The 23,229-nt window shown below is 32.8% G+C and overlaps 1 protein-coding gene across 1 annotated transcript in view; it reads left to right on the forward strand.

Moving 5' to 3' along the window:
* Positions 1 to 220: 220 nt before the first annotated feature.
* LOC143234698 (integrin beta-PS-like) overlaps positions 221 to 23,229 on the forward strand; it is a 51,977-nt gene continuing 28,968 nt past the window's right edge. Inside the window, 10 exon segments of the mRNA XM_076472256.1 lie at positions 221 to 344; positions 3,978 to 4,058; positions 4,865 to 4,917; positions 5,002 to 5,043; positions 8,692 to 8,799; positions 15,315 to 15,399; positions 18,040 to 18,268; positions 19,309 to 19,480; positions 19,735 to 19,818; positions 20,119 to 20,382. Of these exon segments, the coding sequence (XP_076328371.1) occupies positions 329 to 344; positions 3,978 to 4,058; positions 4,865 to 4,917; positions 5,002 to 5,043; positions 8,692 to 8,799; positions 15,315 to 15,399; positions 18,040 to 18,268; positions 19,309 to 19,480; positions 19,735 to 19,818; positions 20,119 to 20,382 (1,134 nt within the window). The 5' untranslated portion in view covers positions 221 to 328.

Raw genomic sequence — 23,229 nt, forward strand, 5'->3', positions numbered from 1 at the left:
ATATACATGCATATATATGTATATTTCAGGTGTTTAATTTATATTTGTTAATTATTAGGAGCTATTTTAGAAAGTTTTGTTTTAGATATGAAGTTAAACGACATAAAAGTAACATGTGTATTTAGGTCGCCCCCGCATCATGTTAAACCTACTTAAGGTTACTAACAGTACCATCAGTCACACCCTGATGTTGAGTACATTTGTAAAATTACAGGGGGTTTTAATGTTTTGCAAATAAAAATATCAGAATAAATTCTATATTTCTAAGATGTATGTTTGGTTGTTGCTGTTATTATAGTGTTAATTCGCTCTTTTTGTTGGATTGAAAATGCTGTCATATAGAGGTAGGTTTAGGTGCTGTTTTCAACATACAGTTTCGTTCTGATAGTTTTCTTCTAATTTACGTTAAAGTGATTGTGTAAAACTAGAAACTATTCTTTAATTCTTTGAAAACAAAAATCGCCATTTTGTTAAGAACTCGATTTTATTATCTTTTTAATTTGAAATACAGATTTTATTGACACAAATGTTTAGTTACTATCAGAGATAAGTTTTGGGTTTCATTTATTAACATATTGCATGATTCATTGTTAAAAATTGAGTTTGGTAGATGACTCCTACAGTTAAACTAAGTTATTGAAGGTACAAATTTTGTTAAATTTGTCCCACAGAAATTCATCTTGAAGATTATGTTATGGCTAAAACTATGAAAAACAATTGTCATCAGAGTTTCTAGTTTTTAAATTTTAGTAAAGATTCTGTCTACTTGTTCTAGCCAAGTTTTCACATTTTTTCCACATTTTCTCTGTATCACTGCTGAAATTTTTCTGTCAGAAACTGTAAACTTTCTTCTGAGGAACATTTACAAACTTTTTACAGCATTTTTTAATAACTTGTCTGGAAAGCTTAACCTTATACTATAGACTGTAACTTGTACTTTACTGTAGAGGGAGAGATATTTTAATTTCTGTAGTTAAAACATTTTAGAAATTGCCTTTTACATCTAAACAGATAATCACAAAGTCTAACTTCTTACACTAGCGTGCTTACTTGTTCTTGTAAGTTATATACCATTTCTGGTCAAATGAAATGTAACCTATTTAGCTGATTGGAGTCATTTGTCATAACCACTTGTAGTCTGTATACATATTTGTAAAGGAGTATTTTGTTAATGTTAACTTGAAATTAACAGTAATTGCTACAGAACATGAATTACATACAATAAGACAGTTTTCATTAATGATAGTCTTATAATTACCTAATTATGGTTGCATTATTTCAGTGAATTGTTCAGATATACATGGAGTTCTAAGAAAACAGTTTACTGCATTTAAAGACATTATCAGATGTATATGTGGTGAAAATGAATATCTTGTTTTTCATTATCTGAGAAACTTTATGAAGAGGTTCAATTATAATTTAAGATTAGAAAAAGAGGCAAGGTTTTGAAAGCCACTTATCATTTGGTTTATATAGAAAGTTAAGTAAATTTTAACAAGAAAATATAAACTAATACCTCAAAGTATGTCACCAGGCAAGTGCGACTAATCTGCGTTTGTACCCTCCTACATGTTTTATTGCGACTTTCCATGTGACAACTTACCCCTGGATGGGATATCACTAGCGCATCATATCGTTAATCTCCATCATACAAAAACAGGTGGGATAAAGTGTTTTGGTGATGGACACTACATTGTGATGCAAATGTTAAACACTGGAAAAGATTTCTTGACCAGAACTTTGTAAATAAACAAAAAAACTCAAGTCTTCATTTAAAAACACCAATAATAAAAAGATAAACAATGTTTTTAATACCAAGAAGTAATTGAAAGAGTAATAACAAAGTTGGAAAAAAAAACAAAAGTTGCATATAAAAGATGAAACCAGAATTTACAGTAGTGCATATAAAAGATGAAACCAGAATCTACAGTAGTGCATATAAAAGATGAAACCAGAATCTACAGTAGTGCGTATAAAAGATGAAACCAGAATCTACAGTAGTGCGTATAAAAGATGAAACCAGAATCTACAGTGGTGCGTATAAAAGATGAAACCAGAGTCTACAGTGGTGCGTATAAAAGATGAAATCAGAATCTGCAGTGGTGCGTATAAAAGATGAAACCAGAATCTGCAGTGGTGCGTATAAAAGATGAAACCAGAATCTGCAGTGGTGCGTATAAAAGATGAAACCAGAATCTGCAGTGGTGCGTATAAAAGATGAAACCAGAATCTGCAGTGGTGCGTATAAAAGATGAAACCAGAATCTGCAGTGGTGCGTATAAAAGATGAAACCAGAATCTGCAGTGGTGCGTATAAAAGATGAAACCAGAATCTGCAGTGGTGCATATAAAAGATGAAACCAGAATCTGCAGTGGTGCAGTATAAAAGATGAAACCAGAATCTGCAGTGAAAAGTATAAAAGATGAAACCAGAATCTGCAGTGAATGCGTATAAAGATGAAACCAGAATCTGCAGTGAAAGCGTATAAAAGATGAAACCAGAATCTGCAGTGGTGCGTTATAAAAGATGAAACCAGAATCTGCAGTGGTGCGTATAAAAGATGAAACCAGAATCTGCAGTGGTGCGTATAAAAGATGAAATCAGAATCTGCAGTGGTGCGTATAAAAGATGAAATCAGAATCTGCAGTGGTGCGTATAAAAGATGAAACCAGAATCTGCAGTGGTGCGTATAAAAGATGAAACCAGAATCTACAGTGGTGCATATAAAATATGAAACCAGAATCTACAGTGGTGTCTTAAGAAATAAAATATCTGACGTATCGCAAATCTTTAACACCTTTTGTCATCAGCCCTCTGACTCCAACTATTAAGTGGTTTCTGTTGTCTTGCCAAAGCATATAGTTTTGATGTCAGTGTCTAACTATTTAACATATATTTGGCATAATTAATCATGAACCTAGTATCCCAATATCACTTTAGTAAATCTTTGTGTTTGTATAGTAATATAAAAATTACTTGTTTAATGTGCAGTAGAAAGGATAATTGATAGAAGAGAAAATACATGAATGATAAAATCAAAACTAAAAACAGAAACTACAGTCTATAAAATATATTGAGACAACAAAAGAGAATAATGTGTAATGTGGTTTGTTTGTAACCTTACCAGTGTCCATGTAATCATATGGAAAGTAGTTTAACCTTACCAGTGTCCGTGTAATCACATGGAAAGTAGTTTAACCTTACCAGTGTCCATGTAATCACATGGAAAGTAGTTTAACCTTACCAGTGTCCATGTAATCACATGGAAAGTAGTTTAACCTTACCAGTGTCCATGTAATCATATGGAAAGTAGTTTAACCTTACCAGTGTCCATGTAATCACATGGAAAGTAGTTTAACCTTACCAGTGTCCATGTAATCATATGGAAAGTAGTTTAACCTTACCAGTGTCCATGTAATCATATGGAAAGTAGTTTAACCTTACCAGTGTCCATGTAATCACATGGAAAGTAGTTTAACCTTACCAGTGTCCATGTAATCACATGGAAAGTAGTTTAACCTTACCAGTGTCCATGTAATCATATGGAAAGTAGTTTAACCTTACCAGTGTCCATGTAATCACATGGAAAGTAGTTTAACCTTACCAGTGTCCATGTAATCACATGGAAAGTAGTTTACTGATTATTACTTTTGGTTAATCTTTGAAAGGTACCAGTTTACTAAAGAGTGAATTTTTACAATTTGTTTGTATTTGTTATAAAGCAAATAGAGTGAAGGATAGTTTCATATGTTGACTGGAAATTACATGCCTGGCCTATATCTGTATCACAACATGTTATAAAGGAACCAACACTTAACACAAAAGACCTTAAGAGGTTTCACCAGGATATGGTATAAACAAACAGGAATTATCTATAGAATTGGATGTTTGTAACTGTTCTAGTGACAGGATGTTGAATGTATGTGTATTGTTGTTCTGTGTAGTCCTTAACTTTCGTATTTTAACATGACTTCTAGGATTCAGAAAAATGGAACTTCGAAGACACTTTACAGTTTTAAGTTCAGTAATAATAATACTACATGTAGCACATAGCCAAGGTAAGTGAGATTTGATTATTTATTCAGTAAAGAGTTCCATAAAATTGTATTCTGTAACTTGATTTGACTGGACAGTGGTCAGTCTGGTGAGTGGCTTTCTATCTTTTTATGCTTTCAGATACTTTTATATTACTGTTTAAGATTGTTTCATATATGTGAGGTTTGTGATATTTTGTTAGCTTATGGTGTAAACTTCCCATAACACTCACCATATGTGAAGTAGAGAATGTTGTAGTTATATGTAAATTATTAAAAGTATTTATGAATAAGTTGAAAGATATTTAGTTAGTAATTTAGAGATTAGGATACTCTTGTTTGAATATTTCACTCTATTTCAAGCATCAAAGTAACAGGTGTGATACATCATTCCTATTATTTGTACATGTATGAGAAATTATTAAATGTCTAATTCTGATTTCTTATTCTACTGTGTAAGGTATGGGTTAATGGTAAGACTGTGTAATAAACCTTCTCTACAGTCCATAAAGTCAGTGGTACACTGTCAGGTTAATACAGAACATTAAAGTAAATGTCTTGTGTTTCCATAGAACTATGAGAAATTCAGGCATTTACAAGAAATGTGTCAAACAACCCAAAATTATATTAAAACAAGGAAATAGGTGTGTAAAGCCTGCTATTGTGATTCATGACACATTTGGTGTTTCTTTTATCAGAATTATTATATTTGTGTGTTTTTTGTTTATGACACATGATATGTTTATCTGTATGTTTCTTATGGCACACTTGTAATAGCTGGTGTATTTTATCACTATTAATTTATATTTTTTCCTCTAATTTATTTATAGTTGCAGAAAAACTGACATCCAGTCAATGTATATCAAAAAAATCTTGTGGCGAAGTGCATTACGCCTCATCCTGAGTGTGCCTGGTGCTCTGAAGAGGTGAGAATTTATTGTTAATTGTTAAAAAATCTTGTGGCGAGTGCATTACGTCTCATCCTGAGTGTGCCTGGTGCTCTGAAGAGGTGAGAATTTGTTGTTAATTGTTAAAAAATCTTGTGGTGAGTGTATTACGTGTCATCCTGAGTGTGCCTGGTGCTCTGAAGAGGTGAGAATTTGTTGTTAATTGTTAAAAAATCTTGTGGCGAGTGCATTATGTCTCATCCTGAGTGTGCCTGGTGCTCTGAAGAGGTGAGAATTTATTGATAATTGTTAAAAAATCTTGTGGCGAGTGCATTACGTCTCATCCTGAGTGTGCCTAGTGCTCTGAAGAGGTGAGAATTTGTTGTTAATTGTTAAAAAATCTTGTGGTGAGTGCATTACGTTTCATCCTGAGTGTGCCTGGTGCTCTGAAGAGGTGAGAATTTGTTGTTAATTGTTTTGAATACCTGAATGATATACACAAGGAAAATAATAAAAAATAAAGTTTTAAAGTTACTTGTACATATAATTGTTGACGATATTCTAATTGAGGACAAAGTTATAAACTAGACAAGCCTCAAACTTACTCATTCAATAAAACTTGGGTCTTAAGTGTTACTTTGAAGATTCGGAGTTTTTAACATCATACCAACATGTTGAGACATTGGAAAAGGTACAATAAATTATTTTTCAGCCAATTTTTCTCTAATGTAAAACCTGAGGTGTCCAAGTGGATGTATCATCTGTTTTACTTTAGTCTTTCATTGTATTAAATGGGTATTATCTTTCTTGGTGGCTTTTGAACTATAAATCTAAAATATTGTTAAGTTTTTAGAACTTTTATGTATTTAGTAAGAAGCCACTACACAAACAAAAACCAGACAGTTTCTGTAGGCTCCTCTTAATATTATATATTTATGTTTTCTACATGATCACAAAATACACATTTTATATATTATCAGTACAAATATTCAAACAGTTACAATAATATCTTAGGCTATCACATTTTATCAATGTAGCACCTGAGTTGTTGATCAATTTCTTTACTGTTACAGAGTTAAGAGTTACTTCCTGACATATTATTAAGTCTCTGAACACTTAATCTGTGAAATAAGAAAATATTTACTAAATAGATTTAACTGATTTTATTATTGTATTATATTTTTCTATACTAGCAGTTAGGAAACAACAAAAAATCTTGCGATATAAAGTAACATGAATGTTTAGAAACTGTTACAAGACTGTAATATAATTTCATCAACACTTTACATGTTGAGTTAGCTGTGAAATGGGTGACAGTAACCTATTAGAGAGACACTGGTATATTAATGACTACACTGAATCTGTGTAGGTATGTTGTATAGGGGCCAGCTGTGAAATGGGTGACATTAACCTATTAGAGAGACACTGGTATATTAGTGACTACACTGAATCTATGTAGGTATGTTGTATAGTGGCCAGCTGTGAAATGGGTAACATTAACCTATTAGAGAGACACTGGTATATTAGTGACTACACTGAATCTGTGTAGGTATGTTGTATAGTAGCCAGCTGTGAAATGAGTGACATTAACCTATTAGAGAGACACTGGTATATTAGTGACTACATTGAATCTGTGTAGGTATGTTGTATAGTGGCCAGCTGTGAAATGGGTGACATTAACCTATTAGAGAGACACTGGTATATTAGTGACTACACTGAATCTGTGTAGGTATGTTGTATAGGGGCCAGCTGTGAAATGGGTGACATTAACCTATTAGAGAGACACTGGTATATTAGTGACTATGCTGAATCTGTGTAGGTATGTTGTATAGTTTCCAGCTGTGAAATGGGTGACATTAACCTATTAGAGAGACACTGGTATATTAGTGACTACACTGAATCTATGTAGGTATGTTGTATAGTGGCCAGCTGTGAAATGGGTAACATTAACCTATTAGAGAGACACTGGTATATTAGTGACTACACTGAATCTGTGTAGGTATGTTGTATAGTGGCCAGCTGTGAAATGGGTGACATTAACCTATTAGAGAGACACTGGTATATTAGTGACTACGCTGAATCTGTGTAAGTATGTTGTATAGTGGCCAGCTGTGAAATGGGTGACATTAACCTATTAGAGAGACACTGGTATATTAGTGACTATGCTGAATCTGTGTAGGTATGTTGTATAGTGGCCAGTTGTGAAATGGGTGACATTAACCTATTAGAGAGACACTGGTATATTAGTGACTACATTGAATCTGTGTAGGTATGTTGTATAGTGGCCAGCTGTGAAATGGGTGACATTAACCTATTAGAGAGACACTCTTGTATTAGTGACTACACTGTGTCTGTGTAGGTATGTTGTATAGTTGCCAGCATATTTCCACAGGTAGTTGCTACTCATTCCACAGTGAACTCAGTATGAATATTCTGACTAGCTATCCATCAAATAATTATTTTTATACTGTTTTTACTGTTCTCTGAGAAAGGTTTTGTATATTACTTGTGTTCTTTGGGTCTGCTTAGTTGCAGTATTCAGACGTTAATTGAAATGTTTTTATTAGGCTTAAAGGAATAGTGTAGTTTAACAAGTGCAAACTGAATTCATGAACTTGTTTAGTGTTAGAAAAATTTTTTAAAGACAAGGTAATACTACTTGCAAATATCTTTTACTCTGTGTAATGATATTGTAAAGTGTCTCTGTGTAATGATATTGTAAAGTGTTTTGTTGGGGGGGGGCTAATACAATAATATAATGAAGAATGTGAACAGAGATTATGATCTAGTGTGTATGACACTTTTAATAATTTAGAAGTAGATGTGATGTGGAAAATAACCATTCAGTATCAACATTTGGAATGTAATAATTTGAACCTCTAAGTTTATGCTTCACACTGTTGTATGCCAAGTTATACATACATCACAAAATTGAAGTTAGTTACTAGATTGTTTTCTGTTTACTCTGGTTTTAAAGGTATACACATATCACAGGTTTTAAAGGTATACACATATCACAGGTATAATACATCAGCTTTATATCTTCCTCTAATATATCTATTAATAGTTAAATTGGACAGTGTTTTTACTATATTCAGCATAATTCAGTGACTGTCATGATTTGGTGTACTTTTAATTTTCCCAAATCGTTGTGTGAAGGCAAATGAAAAACCACTAGTTGATAGTGTGAATCAGGAACTTTCCTTTAGAAGCTATATTCTTCTAACATGCAACCAGTTTGTAAGTCTGTCAAAGTACATGGTAATATTACTTAAGATTTGTTTTTGGTACACCAATGGTACGTGTTGACGGTCTCATTAACAGTATCAGTTCATCAAAAGAAATGGTCTCGTCCAACAGTTTTGGTGTACAAAAAGAAACCATCTCAGCGTTGGATGAGCCATTCTTATTTGTTTTGGTACACTAACAACACTGAAGTGTTAAATATATCACTTGTTGCTGTATAAAAGTATTTAGTAACAATCATTCTTATGTTAAGTTGTATGTAATGACATCTTCTACGTACAACACAAAGATTAAAACACTCTTTATTATATTGTATGTTATTAATATCATGGTTAACATGGATTCTGCTGTTTAAGTTCTGTTAAGTATGTTGAACACTGGCTTATTAGTGTAGCATCATAGACAGTTTTAAAATACCATAAGGTAATTTCTGTATGTACCATATTACATCCTGATAGCATAAGTACGACATTAAATTGTGATCAGATTAAATAAAGAAATAATGGTCACTTATCTTCCTTTAGGATTTTGAAAATGGTGGAAACCGGAGATGTGACACAATTGGGAACTTGATTGGGAAGTGTTCACGTGGAGAAATTGTTCACCCAAATAGCAAAATGGAAAAACTTGTAGTGAGTACAAGATTTTTATGTCAATTAATATATTTAGTTCATCATTAAAAAAAATATCCCATGAAGTTCACATAAGTTCTTTATTAAAATGTGTTAATTTTACAGGTTATTAAAAAGGCCATTGGCTAAAGTTTAGTTATGATCTCAGGCAATAGGTGGCATTAGTGCATCATAATTATTTTCACAGCTTCACATACAACACACTTATTTGTGGACATTTTTTTCTGAAAGGTGGTGTTAACATTACACAGTATACTGTCAACAATATGTCATTCTAGATGTATTTAATGGCCATATTACATAGTTATTTGTCCAGTAGAATTATTGGTGAAGTGTTAAGTTAGCCTCTGACCAGTACCACATAGCCATTACATTGTACTTCGCATTGTCCACTAAATAATGTTTCCTTGTATATAAGTATGAAGTGGAATTAATATATACAATTTATTCTTCTTATTTTGTATTTTTTTGTTTGAAATTCAAATTTCTGATGTGGTACAATACTTCCACTCACATGAATAGCTATTCTTGTTAAGTGCTGCCCTCTGCATGCAGAATTTGTTTGCATGTCACAAGCTTATGTCTCCACCTCTAAACTGTTATTACTAACTTCCAGCATGATTACCTGGGCTTCAGGTGGTGGTCCTTGACTGATTATGTAAGGAGATTTATCATCATATGAGTTCACCTTCATTGGTCCTTGAGCAGGCCTGAGGAGAGGGGAGGTCAGTGGGGGGCTACAGTTCCTGGGAAGTATGGAATAAAGAATAATGTATTCACATTTTCATAATATACTTAATGAAAAATCGCAGTACTGCTTTCCCTCATAAAATACCTTTTTGTCCAAAAAATGTTAATTCTCAACACATTTGGCTGGTGCCCAACAGAAAAATTCCTTATCCATGAAATTATGACAATTCCAAAAAGGTGACATAATTGCCCCCTGGCCTTGAATTTGGTGGCCCATATATTTGAGTTTGCCAGCTTTAGATGCATAAGCTCTTAGAACTTGTATATATTTTTGAATATTTTGATATTAATATTATTATCTGTATTTAGTTTGTTTTGATAACGTATGTTTAATTAGATTTTTAACTACTTCTTGTATGAATCCGGTTTTCTTAATTATTGTACAGTTTATATACATATCCTTTTGTACCATAATGTTGATTTTAGGCTTACTGTGTGTATTTGTAATTTTAGGCTTATTTGTCATTAATCTTACTTGTAAATCATAAATTAGGTTAAATGCATTGTTTCTTCAACAAATACCATCCACTAAATATTTATTGTCAAAATACACTTACTTAAGTTTACACAGTGTTTTTATTTTCATAAATTTTTGTGCATTTTACAGTTAATATTGACAACCCCTGGATCCAGGGTGTCTACCCAGCTTTCTTCCACTATTGCTAGCCTTCCTTCTTTACCTGGTTTGTTTGAGACAATGTCTATTTTGAATTGGTCTTTACAGCAGAGTCTGCTTCACCTACTGCAGCCATTTTTATTAATGTTTTTCTTGTTTTCTCTCCTTTTCCAGATGTTTTATTTTTAGTTCATGTTGGTTTTTTTGTCACTCATTTTAAAAATAGTGCTGGCATGCTGTGGGCTTTGGTTCATTTTTCCTTAGTTTATCATCAGGCAGCTTGTTTTCTTAGTTCTTTGCACTTTAAATATCTGTTTCTTGTATGGAGGGCAGAATTAGTTAGTATTATTCCTTTTCACTTAGCCAAGTATTCTTGCTTTTATCTTTCCCTATTGCATCTCCTACTAGTATTGACTGGCATGCAATTTCTTTCTCAGGTGTTCTATTTATCCATTGGATATTACCTTCCTCCTTATCTCCATGTTGAAATAATTACAGTCTTTGGATCTTTTGTTTCAAATGTGACAAAGGGATCTTGTAGGATGGGATATTCTTTTGTACCAAGTTTGTTTTTCTTCCTATTCTAATTTAGACGTGCACATGGCTCTCTTCTGACACATTTTATGGGGATTTTTACTCTTGTGACATTAACATAATGTGGGTATCTGGTTTGCTACATTTGCTCAGTTGTCTCTTTGGTCATTGAAACAAATAATACAATGACCAATGTCTGGCACCTTTCTATTGTTTACCACTACCACATTGAACTATACTTCAATTATTCTCAATGTAGATTGGAGCCCTGTGATTGATATGACCCGTCTCATTTGTTGTTTGGGGATTTCCCATATTCCTATATCTTTTATCACACTTTGGTGGATTTTCACTAAAACTAAAGATGTCCACATTCAACATTTTGTTTTATATTCTTATTTACCTTTAGTGAAATTTAAAAGAAATCTACAACACACACATGCACACATTATAACCATAAAATATTTGAGCCATAAACCAAAAAACTTTAACATGAAATTTTTAAACTATGCTGCACATTTTTCTTAAAAAAGGAACCCTAGGGAACAAGCTATGATGCGGGATTATAAAATGTATCCTAGGTTTTGGAGGTGACTGAAGAAGTAGGACCCACATTGTGGTGGGGATACACCATTTATCAGTCTTAATGTCCAATTCAGTAGTCTCTCATAAGAATAATAGAAATTAAGAGAGCAAGATGTGTGTACTCAAGGTAACAACGTCCCATATCTATATCACCATTCACTGCCTAAAGACAATTGTGGCAAGATGTGAGTACTCAAGGTGACAACGTCACATATCTACATCACTCTTCACTGCCTAAAGATAGTTGTGGCAAGATGTGGATACTCTAGGTGACAACGTCACGTATCTACATCACTCTTCACTGCCTAAAGATAGTTGTGGCAAGATGTGGATACTCTAGGTGACAACGTCCCATATCTACATCACCCTTCACTGCCTAAAGACAGTTGTGGCAAGATGTGGGTACTCTAGGTGACAACGTCCCATATCTACATCACCCTTCACTGCCTAAAGACAGTTGTGGCAAGATGTGGGTACTCTAGGTGACAACGTCCCATATCTACATCATCCTTCACTGCCTAAAGACAGTTGTGGGAAGGTGACTGTTCTCCCAAGTTAAAATAACAATAAGAAAAAAATAAACATAAAATAAGGAAAATAAGTTAGTACCATAAGAGATAAAACTTACCTCTTGAAGTTACAACATATTGTTCTTGCAGTTTTTTAATGTTATTGTTAGCTGTTTAAATGATAAATCTGTATGGTATTTTTTTAAATGTATGTAGAATAATTTTATTTAAGTTTCTATAACTTTCATTCCAAAAGTCATCTGAATGGATAAGCTGTAATATAATAAAGTTTTAAAATATATTCATCAGTATTTTCAAGTGATTTTAGAATATTATTTTTATTAAATTTTGTAGCTATTCTGTATTTAGTTTGATTATCTTGCATAATATTTTATTTGTTATAATATCTAAATTACCAGTAATATGTTTATGAAAAGTATCAACAAATAAAGTATTTTCACATTGACAAGGTAAATTATTAACATCATCTACATTTAAATTGGTTAAAAAACTTTTATATATTAATGGAACAATTTGAACTTTCATATTTATAAGTGACAGTAGGTGTTAAGCTTTTACAAGGAAAATTGTTATTGTTTATAGAGTGACGAATAATTTTAGAAATATGTAAATCATTGAATATTTTATGTCTAAAATTAATTATCAAATATTTTACTTTTTGTTTCTCAAAACTTGAAACATTATAAACTTTTAATCAATATTTTATAATGTCTGTAAGTAAGTGTGTTGTGTAGGGTCAGTTTGAAAGTTATATTTAATTTATTTATTACATTAGTTAATTCTTTTATTTTGGGATGATTAAGTTCATAAATCTTCTTAAAAATAGTTTATGTACATTAATGTTAGTATAGACTATTATCTAAATAACTACACAATTCTGAAAAAAAAAACCATTTTACTTCTTTTACCTGGAAGAATATACAACATGGAATAACGATTTAGGCATGCATGTAATCATTAAATGTCTGGTCCAATGTACAACATGGAATAACGATTTAGGCATGTATGTAATCATTAAATGTCTGGTTTAATGTACAACATGGAATAACAATTTAGGCACAAACTGTAAGATTGTTTGAACACTTAGATTATTTTTGTTTCTTTATTGGTTGTTGAAAAGGACATAAAAACCCCATTAACACTTACATTGTTTACAATTTTAGTGAAGAGAATAAGTTCAGAGTTGCAGAATGTACAGTTTTAGACCTCTAACTAAGATGGGTCAAATCAACCCACCTTGTAAATAAAAAGCTGATTGATTTAATATAATTTTTCTTCTAATCCTTTATTATTATATATTAATCTTTGTAGCCAATACTTGTTTGTAGGTTATTTATGTTAGTAGATCAATGATGTTTGTTTTTCCAATGACAACACTGAAAATATAAAACTTTCCATATTTGGTAGTCATTTAGTAGGTCATTGAAATATATCCTCTCCCATTGTAGAACTGAGGGGTAAAAGATAGAACTTTACCTGATTCTCTACATTCAACAGTAGGCTTGCTTGTACTAGAAGTCTCTTGGTTGTATATGTCACCATTTTGTTACTTAGTAATAGCCTTGTTTGTTTTTAATAACAAGCATTATGTCATTCTAAATTTATTAAAACATGTTCCTAATTGTACAAGCAGGACTTACATACAAAAACTATTATTACCTCATGTTTAACATTTGAAAATTTGTATTTTCCTCTTTTTTAGATTTCTGCTGTTTTTGGTTTGTTGAAACATAATTTGTAGATAATAAATAATACTGTAGAGTGTCTTGTATCTATGAACTTAACTACTCAGTATCTTGTGTTTTCTTCTTTCTGGTATGTGGGTTCTACATTTAAAAATCCACACATTACCTTTCCTTTACATTCTCATTAATTTGGTAAATTGTTTGTGAAGAAATGGTCTCTTAGACCAGTGATTGCTAACCTTTATGAACCAATTATTTCTGAATTAAAATTTCATGCAGTACTTCACACAAAATGAAGTTTTAAAAGTTGTATGTTACACTGTAAAGCAGCATACTTCAATAGCTATGTTTCAACTGTCTCTCAGACTGACTCAGATTTATATTACACTGTAAAGCAGCATGCTTCAATAGCTATGTTTCAACTGTCTCTCAGACTGACTCAGATTTATATTGCACTGTAAAGCAGCATACTTCAATAGCTATGTTTCAACTGTCTCTCAGACTGACTCAGATTTATATTACACTGTAAAGCAGCATACTTCAATAGCTATGTTTCCATGTCTCTCAGACTGACTCAGATTTATATTACACTGTAAAGCAGCATACTTCAATAGCTATGTTTCAACTGTCTCTCAGACTGACTCAGATTTATATTGCACTGTAAAGCAGCATACTTCAATAGCTATGTTTCAACTGTCTCTCAGACTGACTCAGATTTATATTACACTGTAAAGCAGCATACTTCAATAGCTATGTTTCAACTGTCTCTCAGACTGACTCAGATTTATATTACACTGTAAAGCAGCATACTTCAATAGCTATGTTTCAACTGTCTCTCAGACTGACTCAGATTTATATTACATTGTAAAGCAGCATACTTCAATAGCTATGTTTCAACTGTCTCTCAGACTGACTCAGATTTATATTACACTGTAAAGCAGCATACTTCAATAGCTATGTTTCAACTGTCTCTCAGACTGACTCAGATTTATATTGCACTGTAAAGCAGCATACTTCAATAGCTATGTTTCAACTGTCTCTCAGACTGACTCAGATTTATATTACATTGTGAAGCAGCATACTTCAATAGCTATGTTTCAACTGTCTCTCAGACCGACTCAGATTTATATTACACTGTGAAGCAGCATACTTCAATAGCTATGTTTCAACTGTCTCTCAGACTGACTCAGATTTATATTACACTGTAAAGCAACATACTTCAATAGCTATGTTTCAACTCTCTTTCAGACTGACTCAGATTTTACTTATCTGTGGTTAAGAACCACTTTCTGGGATAACCCAAAAACAGATGAATAATATAAGAAGTCTTAGGAGAGATAAAATACATCATAGTGGTTAGAATGTTTGGTTCGCAACCTGACTGTCATAAGTCTGAATCCCAGTTACCAAGCATGCTTGTTCTACATGACTGGTGATTGGGACAGCTGACCAAGTGTGAAATTTTATGATGACTTAAAATACATTTGGCTGACCACAATATATTTGGGGTTAATGTTACCATGGAAAAGAAGAGGGGACAACACAAAATACACCGAGATGATGTTCAAACTTTGTGTTGTTAAATTGTACTAATGGTGTAATTTTATGTTATATAAGTTTGGAAAAGTTTTATTGTTGCATTTTTATAATTTCAAAGCTGCTATTGTAATAATCAGCTATATGTTGTAGAGAAAGTGGATGTTTTTGACAGAGGTGGTGACTTCTAATGTTCTTGTGTAGTACATGAAAAACATTCCATGTATAATAGCAATCTATCAGAGTTGAAGAAAACCTAATTCTGTGTTTTGTTACTAGGATAAAGAACTGAGTGACACAGGAGCAAGTGAGGAAGATGCCGTTCAGATCAAACCACAAAAAATTAAGCTGAAGCTGAAACCGAGTGAGATTCTGTTTATTTCTATATTGTTATGTACAGAAGATATGATATTAGATTTATAATTAGTACAATGTACTCACACAGAACATTGCAAAATACTATTGTAGTGTATGTTGAAGTAGAAATATGGATTCTACATTTTCCTTCAATAATATGTGTAACATCAATAAAGAACATGCTATCTATATTTTGTTACCTCCTCTGGAGTAGACTAGTTTCACTGAATTCTCAGGTCATCCTTTGTAGAGCCAACTGAACAACTAGATAAGGTCTCTTATGATGATGTAATACTAAATTAGGGTTAGACACAAAGTCATCACAAAGTAAAATACTAAATTAGGGTTAGACACAAAGTAAAATACTTCATGTGATTTATAACTAATTTATAATTTAGTCTGATAAAAATATTATTAATAATTAATTATTAAAGGTTAGTCACATGTTATTTAGACAATTAAAATCCTTTATAAACCATGAGTAAACAAGCTTTAATATATCAATCCATGGAAATAGTGGTTCATCCTTGTTTGGTTGCTCACTGGGAACACCAGTTATCTGCTTATCTGCTTCCTCACAGGATGTAGTGTTTATATACTTTCCACAACTTCCTTATCATCTGCTAACACTACTGCTATTTACCATGCTCGCCACACTTGTCATTGTGCCCTCTATCTTGTATATAAGCACCTTATATATATAATCACATTTTCTCACCAAAGTGTTAGGTGTGATTTTTATAGGTATGAATTCTCATATTACTGTTGTCAGCAACGTGGTTAATCAGACTTTGCATGCCCCTCCTTTGTTTTCTAGTGTCTCTCTGTGGTAAGGGGGTACTTTCAGTTAGAGCTGTTCATGTGTTTATCCTCTGAGAGATGGAAACATTCGTTTGGGGTGTTTCCTCCTAGGCTTTTGAAGTTGCTTTTTTGTTGAGGCTAGGTGGAAGTTGGATTTTGTTTTTCTTTACTATGTTAGCTTCTCAAGAGCCCAACATGGATCCTACTCCTTTTCTTTTATGAATCATTTGGATTTGTGAGATTGTTGGGCTTTTACAGTGTTCATTGTTATACACTTTATATAACCCAATTAGTTGGAAGCAGTTATGGCTTTTACTCATGATTTCTCTACCAGAATTGAGGTTATCACATCATTGGTTATTTTATTCTCCACTGGCAGATAATGTACTTTATTGGAAAGTAAAACATTAAGTAAACTTGGCACAAGGATTGATTAATAGGATTTAAGTGTAAGACAGAAAGGTAGAACATTGAACAAAATTTGTCTCCTCAAGTAAACACAAGATAAACTGAAGTTCACTTTAGTACGAAACCCCTTCTTCGAGTATGTGATTCAAGAGGCCTTTATTAGTATTCTATTTATTATAAAAGTTCTATATTTATGAGATGAAAAATCACCCAAGCTTCTAAGATTTTAAAGAAGAAAACTGATTCATCTATAATAATATTTGTTTGTCATACAACACTAGATTTTTCAAAATGTAAGAGTACTTGTTATTAAACATCTATAGGTTTTATTTATCAGTGATTTAAGTGAAAGAAAACATTAAGCCAGAGATACAAAAGTAATTAGATTAACCCTTTGAACTAGATATATTTTTGGGATCTTTTTATAGATAAAATTAATCTTTTTGCTACAGGCTTGGGAAAAAGTAATGCACGTAAGTTTATCTACATATTTACACACATTAAGTATTTGTACGATGATGTTTGATACAGCATGTGTATCATTACAAGATTGGTAGACTTTAGTAAAGATTACAAATATTTCATACACAAAAAAAACCTGATTTTTACATAATATTGTTTCTAAAGATTTGTTGTGAAAATATTAAATCTGTTTTGTTACCAGCCTGAGTGCAAATTGATTTCATGTTATGATATTCTTTATTTGAATTTCTAATTTCTAGAACTTCCTAAATACAGTTTGATTGTTTATTTTATTTTTATTTTCTATACTCTGTCTGGGGTCTGTTGCTTGACCAACTTCAAAAATACAAACGTTAAGTCTAAGTACACCATGTATTTATTATTTGTTGTTATATTGACCTTCCAGATATGCTGACAATACATGACATTCATGTGCACTTATGTATCCAGTAATATAAAACTGGCATTTAGTCGTCTTCATCTTAGCTGTGTTTTAGTCGACTAGTATTTTGTGATATAAAGCCACATTTCAATTGTTATACATTATATATATATAGATTATTACTATTTAGAAATAAATTATTAAAAGGCTTATTAAAGCCTTTTAGATAACTTAGTAAGTGATCCCTAAAACAATATGTTAAAAACTAAATTATCATAGCATTTGCTTTTAATTTCACTTTTTCCCATTATTTCATAATTATTTTCTGCACTGTATATTCTATTTAACTAAGACATTTCCAGTAACTGTATGCTGTAACAACCATAGGATAAATAAAACTTAAATTAAGTTTAACTTTTGCCACTAATGGAAACTATTAAAAAAAAAAAAAGTACTTCTAAGGTATCTGTTTGATTTAATTAGAAGTTGTTAGTGTTCATTACATTTGGTTTGAAACTGTTTAAGTTAGATTTGTATTAATTAGAAGATCAGGTAAAGAAGAAAAATAATTATTGGATGTTCTAATTATCATAGGAAGTCCATTTTCGTTGAACGTGGAGTTCCGACAAGCAGTGGACTATCCGGTAGATCTGTATTATTTGATGGACCTGTCAAAATCAATGGAAGATGATAAAGACAAACTTGCAGCTCTTGGTAACTTGCTGGCAACTACCATGCAGAACATCACCAGCAATTTTCGTCTTGGTTTTGGCTCTTTTGTGGATAAGGTGGTGATGCCGTATGTCAGCACTGTACCGCAAAAGTGTGTAAAAGTTTCCAAGTTCACTTCTTTATTTCTCTGACACTTGAGTTATCTGATATACATACAAAGTGCAATACACTTTGATTTAAAATGTATACTAACTTCTTTATGGTTAGTAGGGTTAGCACAGGTTAGGGTTAGTTTCTCAATTTCAAGTAATATGTTAAAAGCTTTATTGTAACATATAGTCTTCACTTTTAGGACACTGACATTTAATTAAAACGTTTACTCATCATGTGTAATTTAATATAATGTATATATATCAAGGACGTACATTTATGGATCTTTGTTAAATATTGTATGGAACCTAAAACACTTGGAGTGATGTTTTGCAGCTTTAAAAAATTAAGGTAGAGACCACTTTGGCTTCGTTTGTCTAACTTCAATTATAAAGGTCATGTGAGCATACTAAAGTTACTGTAGGTTTTAGTCTGTAGCTTTGAACACTATTTTCCATCAGTTTTTTTTTTTATTCTGTAAAATTTTAAACCAGAAAGTAATCAGACCTATATAATTTTCAATGGTGTTTGTATAGGATTATCAATTAGAAAGAAAGTTTTATAAGTAACTTCTCTTGATTATCAGTTAGAAAGAAAGTTGTATAAGTAACTTCTCTTGATTATCAGTTAGAAAGAAAGTTGTATAAGTAACTTCTCTTGATTATCAGTCAGAAAGAAAGTTGTATAAGTAACTTCTCTTGATTATCAGTTAGAAAGAAAGTTGTATATGTAACTTCTCTTGATTATCAGTTAGAAAGAAAGTTGTATAAGTAACTTCTCTTGATTATCAGTTAGAAAGAAAGTTGTATAAGTAACTTCTCTTGATTATCAGTCAGAAAGAAAGTTGTATAAGTAACTTCTCTTGATTATCAGTTAGAAAGAAAGTTGTATAAGTAACTTCTCTTGATTATCAGTTAGAAAGAAAGTTGTATAAGTAACTTCTCTTGATTATCAGTTAGAAAGAAAGTTTTGTAAATAACTTCTCTTGATTATCAGTTAGAAAGAAAGTTGTATAAGTAACTTCTCTTGATCATTTGCAAGGCTCAAAGAACCTTGTACAGGATGTGCTCCTCCATACGGCTTTAAGAATCACATGCCTCTCAGCCTGAACACCGAAGAATTTGAAAGGCAGGTTAAGGCCGCTAGTGTCTCGGGAAACCTGGATGCTCCAGAAGGTGGCTTTGATGCAATAATGCAAGCTATTGTTTGTCATGTAAGTTACTATCATGTTCTCAGTGGTCAACTTATTACTTGTTATGTAAGTTACTATCATGTTCTCGATAGTCAACTTGTTTCTTGTCGGGTAAGTCACCACCGTGTTCTCGATGGTCATTCCCTGATATTACTGACGATACACGTGTCTGATTTCTTGATTATATTTTTGTTGGTCATTCCGTGATATTATGCTTGTGTTTTTGTAAAATTTTTCCAGTTATAACATTTGTATGTTTATACTTGTGTTAATAGGATGCCATTGAATGGAGACAGAAGTCAAGAAAGATGTTGGTGTTTTCATCAGACAGTGGGTTTCATTATGCTGGGGATGGAAAGGTTAGACTGTCTTGTTTCATGGAGAATTGTGCTGTATATCCTCCACAAATTGCATTAAATCTATATTAATTTTCAAGTTCATGGGTTTATTGTTTTTAATAACATGGGTCATCTGTTTAGTTTGTAATAGAAGAGCAATTATAATGTTAACATATGATGATTGAAATTACAGTAGCACAATTTATATTCAATAAAATGAACAAAAACACCAAATCTATTGAAAGTGATTAATATTGTATAACTTAATTACAGCTTGTAAAGAAATTATTCTTGTGTGAAACGTTGTTTTATTTTTTATAGTTGGGAGGAATTGTGAAGCCCAACGATGGTATCTGTCACTTGGACGAAAAAGGCAATTACAACATGAGCATTTATCAAGACTATCCATCCCTCAGCCAGATAAACGTGGAGGTTAAGAAACACAAAGTGAATGTCATCTTTGCAGTTACTAGCGACCAACTGCCTATCTACAAGCGTCTAAGTGATCAACTGGAGGGTTCTACTGCAGGGAAACTGGAAAATGATTCTTCTAATGTGGTTGAACTTGTGAAAGACCAGTATAGTGTCAGTATTTACAGTTGCTGTTATTGGTTTAAAATATACAGGACGTAGCATTCGTGATGTTAGTAAAACACGTAGGTTCAATAAGTCTTGGTAGAAATAAAATCAAAACCTTATAACCCAAGTGCTTTTAAAAAGTGGACCTTTTATTTTCAGGGGTCACTAAAGAAGAAAGATTCACCTTTCAAAAGCACTCTGTTTATAAGGTTTTTACTTAATTTCTATTAGGACGTAATGTTAGTTTTCGTGGTTACTTCAACAGTTACTGCTGTTGATTTAGAATATATAAGAGAATGAGAGAATGTCGAAAGGTAGCCTTTACTTTGTTTTTGCACCAATTAAAAGCTGGCAGTCCACTTGGAATGAGCAACGTGACAACAAACTTTTTCAAATCAAACCCAAAATTGGACTTTGGCCATCTAGCTTCCGTAAAGTTTGGAAGGAGGAAGTTGTTCTCACTAGGCTACGCATTGGTCACAGTTTTTTAACTCATCATTTTCTTTTATCTGGAACTGATGCACCAATGTGTAGTTTGTGTAACACTCAAATCACTATCAGCCACGTTTTACTTTCTTGCCATCGTTACAATTCTCAACGACGACAATATTTTAAACATATTTTTTTCCAGGGTCAATCTGTAACATTGGACAGAGTTATTGGTGATGGTGACTCTGTCCACCTTGATAATGTTTTTAATTTTTTAATGGCCATTAACCTTTTTAATCTCATTTAAGTGTTGCATATTTATTCATTACACCTTTTTAATTGTGGTTCCTTTTTTACAGTTTTAATCTCTCTCCAATTTGACATTGGACAATGACCAGGACATTAAATAACTCAACACCAGGACTGGAAAGACCAACTTCAGGTGACTAACGCTCCTGTTTGAACTATCCGTTTGAACTACTCGTTAGTCATCCTGGCGAGTTGTTATTATACTTTTGCTGCATATCATTTCACACTTTTACTACTTTACTTTTTAGTACTGGCCATATTGACTCATAACCCGGAACCAGGACTGGAAAGACCAACTTCAGGTGACTGATGGTGGTTTTTATACTTACCTGTTAGTCTTCCTGGCGGGTTACGATCATTACCATTCTGCTACAGGTAGTTCTTTACAACTTTGTTAACTGGATGTCAACATTGGCTTTTACGCCATTTTCTGTTTTAATTGCCGTTTTGCTTTTATCTTCATTTACTTTTACAAATTTTACTCCATTTACTTGACTTTCTTTTTACTGGACATTTGGCTACTCATTATTACGATTTTGTGGAGTGTCTTTTAAAACTTTTATTCTTTTACATTTTGATAATAGCTGCTATGACACATAACCCGGAACCAGGACTGGAAAGGCCAACTTCAGGTGATTGACGGTGGTTCTTGAACTTACCTGTTAGTCTTCCTGGCGGGTTATGATCATTACCTTTTTGCTAGAGTAAATACCTTACAACTTCTTATACTCTGCCTTCTATCTTAACATTGTAGACTAGGTGTCAACATTGGTTTTACACTTTTTTATTTTACCTTCATTTCCATTTATGTCTATTACTACATTTATTTATTTTTTTTACATTTTTACCGAATGTCTGGCGCAGATAGCCTCGCTGCTTTGTGCCATAAAACACTAAATCAATCAATCAGTCAATCAACCCATGCTGTATGTTTAGAGGTTTGTCACCTTAGTCAGCTTTTTCAAATGATGGGGACTGCACTACCACACATACATGGGCATCTGGCTTTTTCTTGCTATTTCCAACTCAACCAGTTTCTCTCCTCAATTCTTTCTCAAAGTTCTTTGAGTAAGATGGTTGGTCACTTTGTAGAAGTCATTCCTTCATCTTCCCTAATTCTTTATATATCAGTATGTTTTGTTCAGCAATTGCCACTCCTGGTCTTCCAGGCTCCTCTCTCAATGGTTGTCTGATCTTCGAGTGTTTCAGTTCTTAAGTCTCCTTGATTTGGAGTGTCAGGAAGTATTATTACATGCCTTTATTTTTTTTCCATTCTTTTCCTTATCCTTTCCATGTTGGCCATTGTAGTGTACATAGTTCCTGGTGTGGAACATTCTCATGACCCACCTCACCATACTCTGTCAATACATTACACATCTGTTTGATGGCACATTTCTTTCTCTTCTCAATCTACAGTTGTCATAGGTTTGGCTTATTTTGCTTTCAATACTGCTTATAGTGCTCCTTATCCATTATCTGGATTGGTTTATCCTTCCTACAGCCTCTGTGACTTGTAATGTTCAGATCTCCTTTTCTACCAATCTTCAATATGTAATTTTGCTTTCCTCCTGATCTGAATGGACTCTGTACTCTGTGCCCTCCATTGTTATAATGTTTACATGGATTATTTCTGGGATCCTCATTCCTCCTTGTTTCTCCCTTTGTAATGTTCCTCTTTGTATTACCTTCATCCAGCTACCCAAATTAATTGGATTTGAATGTTTGATACAGTTGGCTTATTTCCTCCTTGTCTCCTTACTGACGTGATCTCTCTAATGTTCTCTCCCGTCAACTACATCACCTTCCATTTCCTCCTTGTCTCCTTACTGACATGATCTCTCTAATGTTCTCTCCCGTCAACTACATCACCTTCCATATCCTCCTTGTCTCCTTACTGACGTGATCTCTCTAATGTTTTCTCCCGTCAACTACATCACCTTCCATTTCCTCCTTGTCTCCTTGCTGACGTGATCTCTCTAATGTTTTCTCCCGTCAACTACATCACCTTCCATTTCCTCCTTGTCTCCTTACTGACATGATCTCTCTAATGTTTTCTCCCGTCAACTACATCACCTTCCATTTCCTCCTTGTCTCTTACTGACATGATCTCTCTAA

This window comes from Tachypleus tridentatus, chromosome 12, assembly GCF_004210375.1.
Source record: "Tachypleus tridentatus isolate NWPU-2018 chromosome 12, ASM421037v1, whole genome shotgun sequence".
Lineage (NCBI taxonomy): Eukaryota > Metazoa > Arthropoda > Merostomata > Xiphosura > Limulidae > Tachypleus > Tachypleus tridentatus.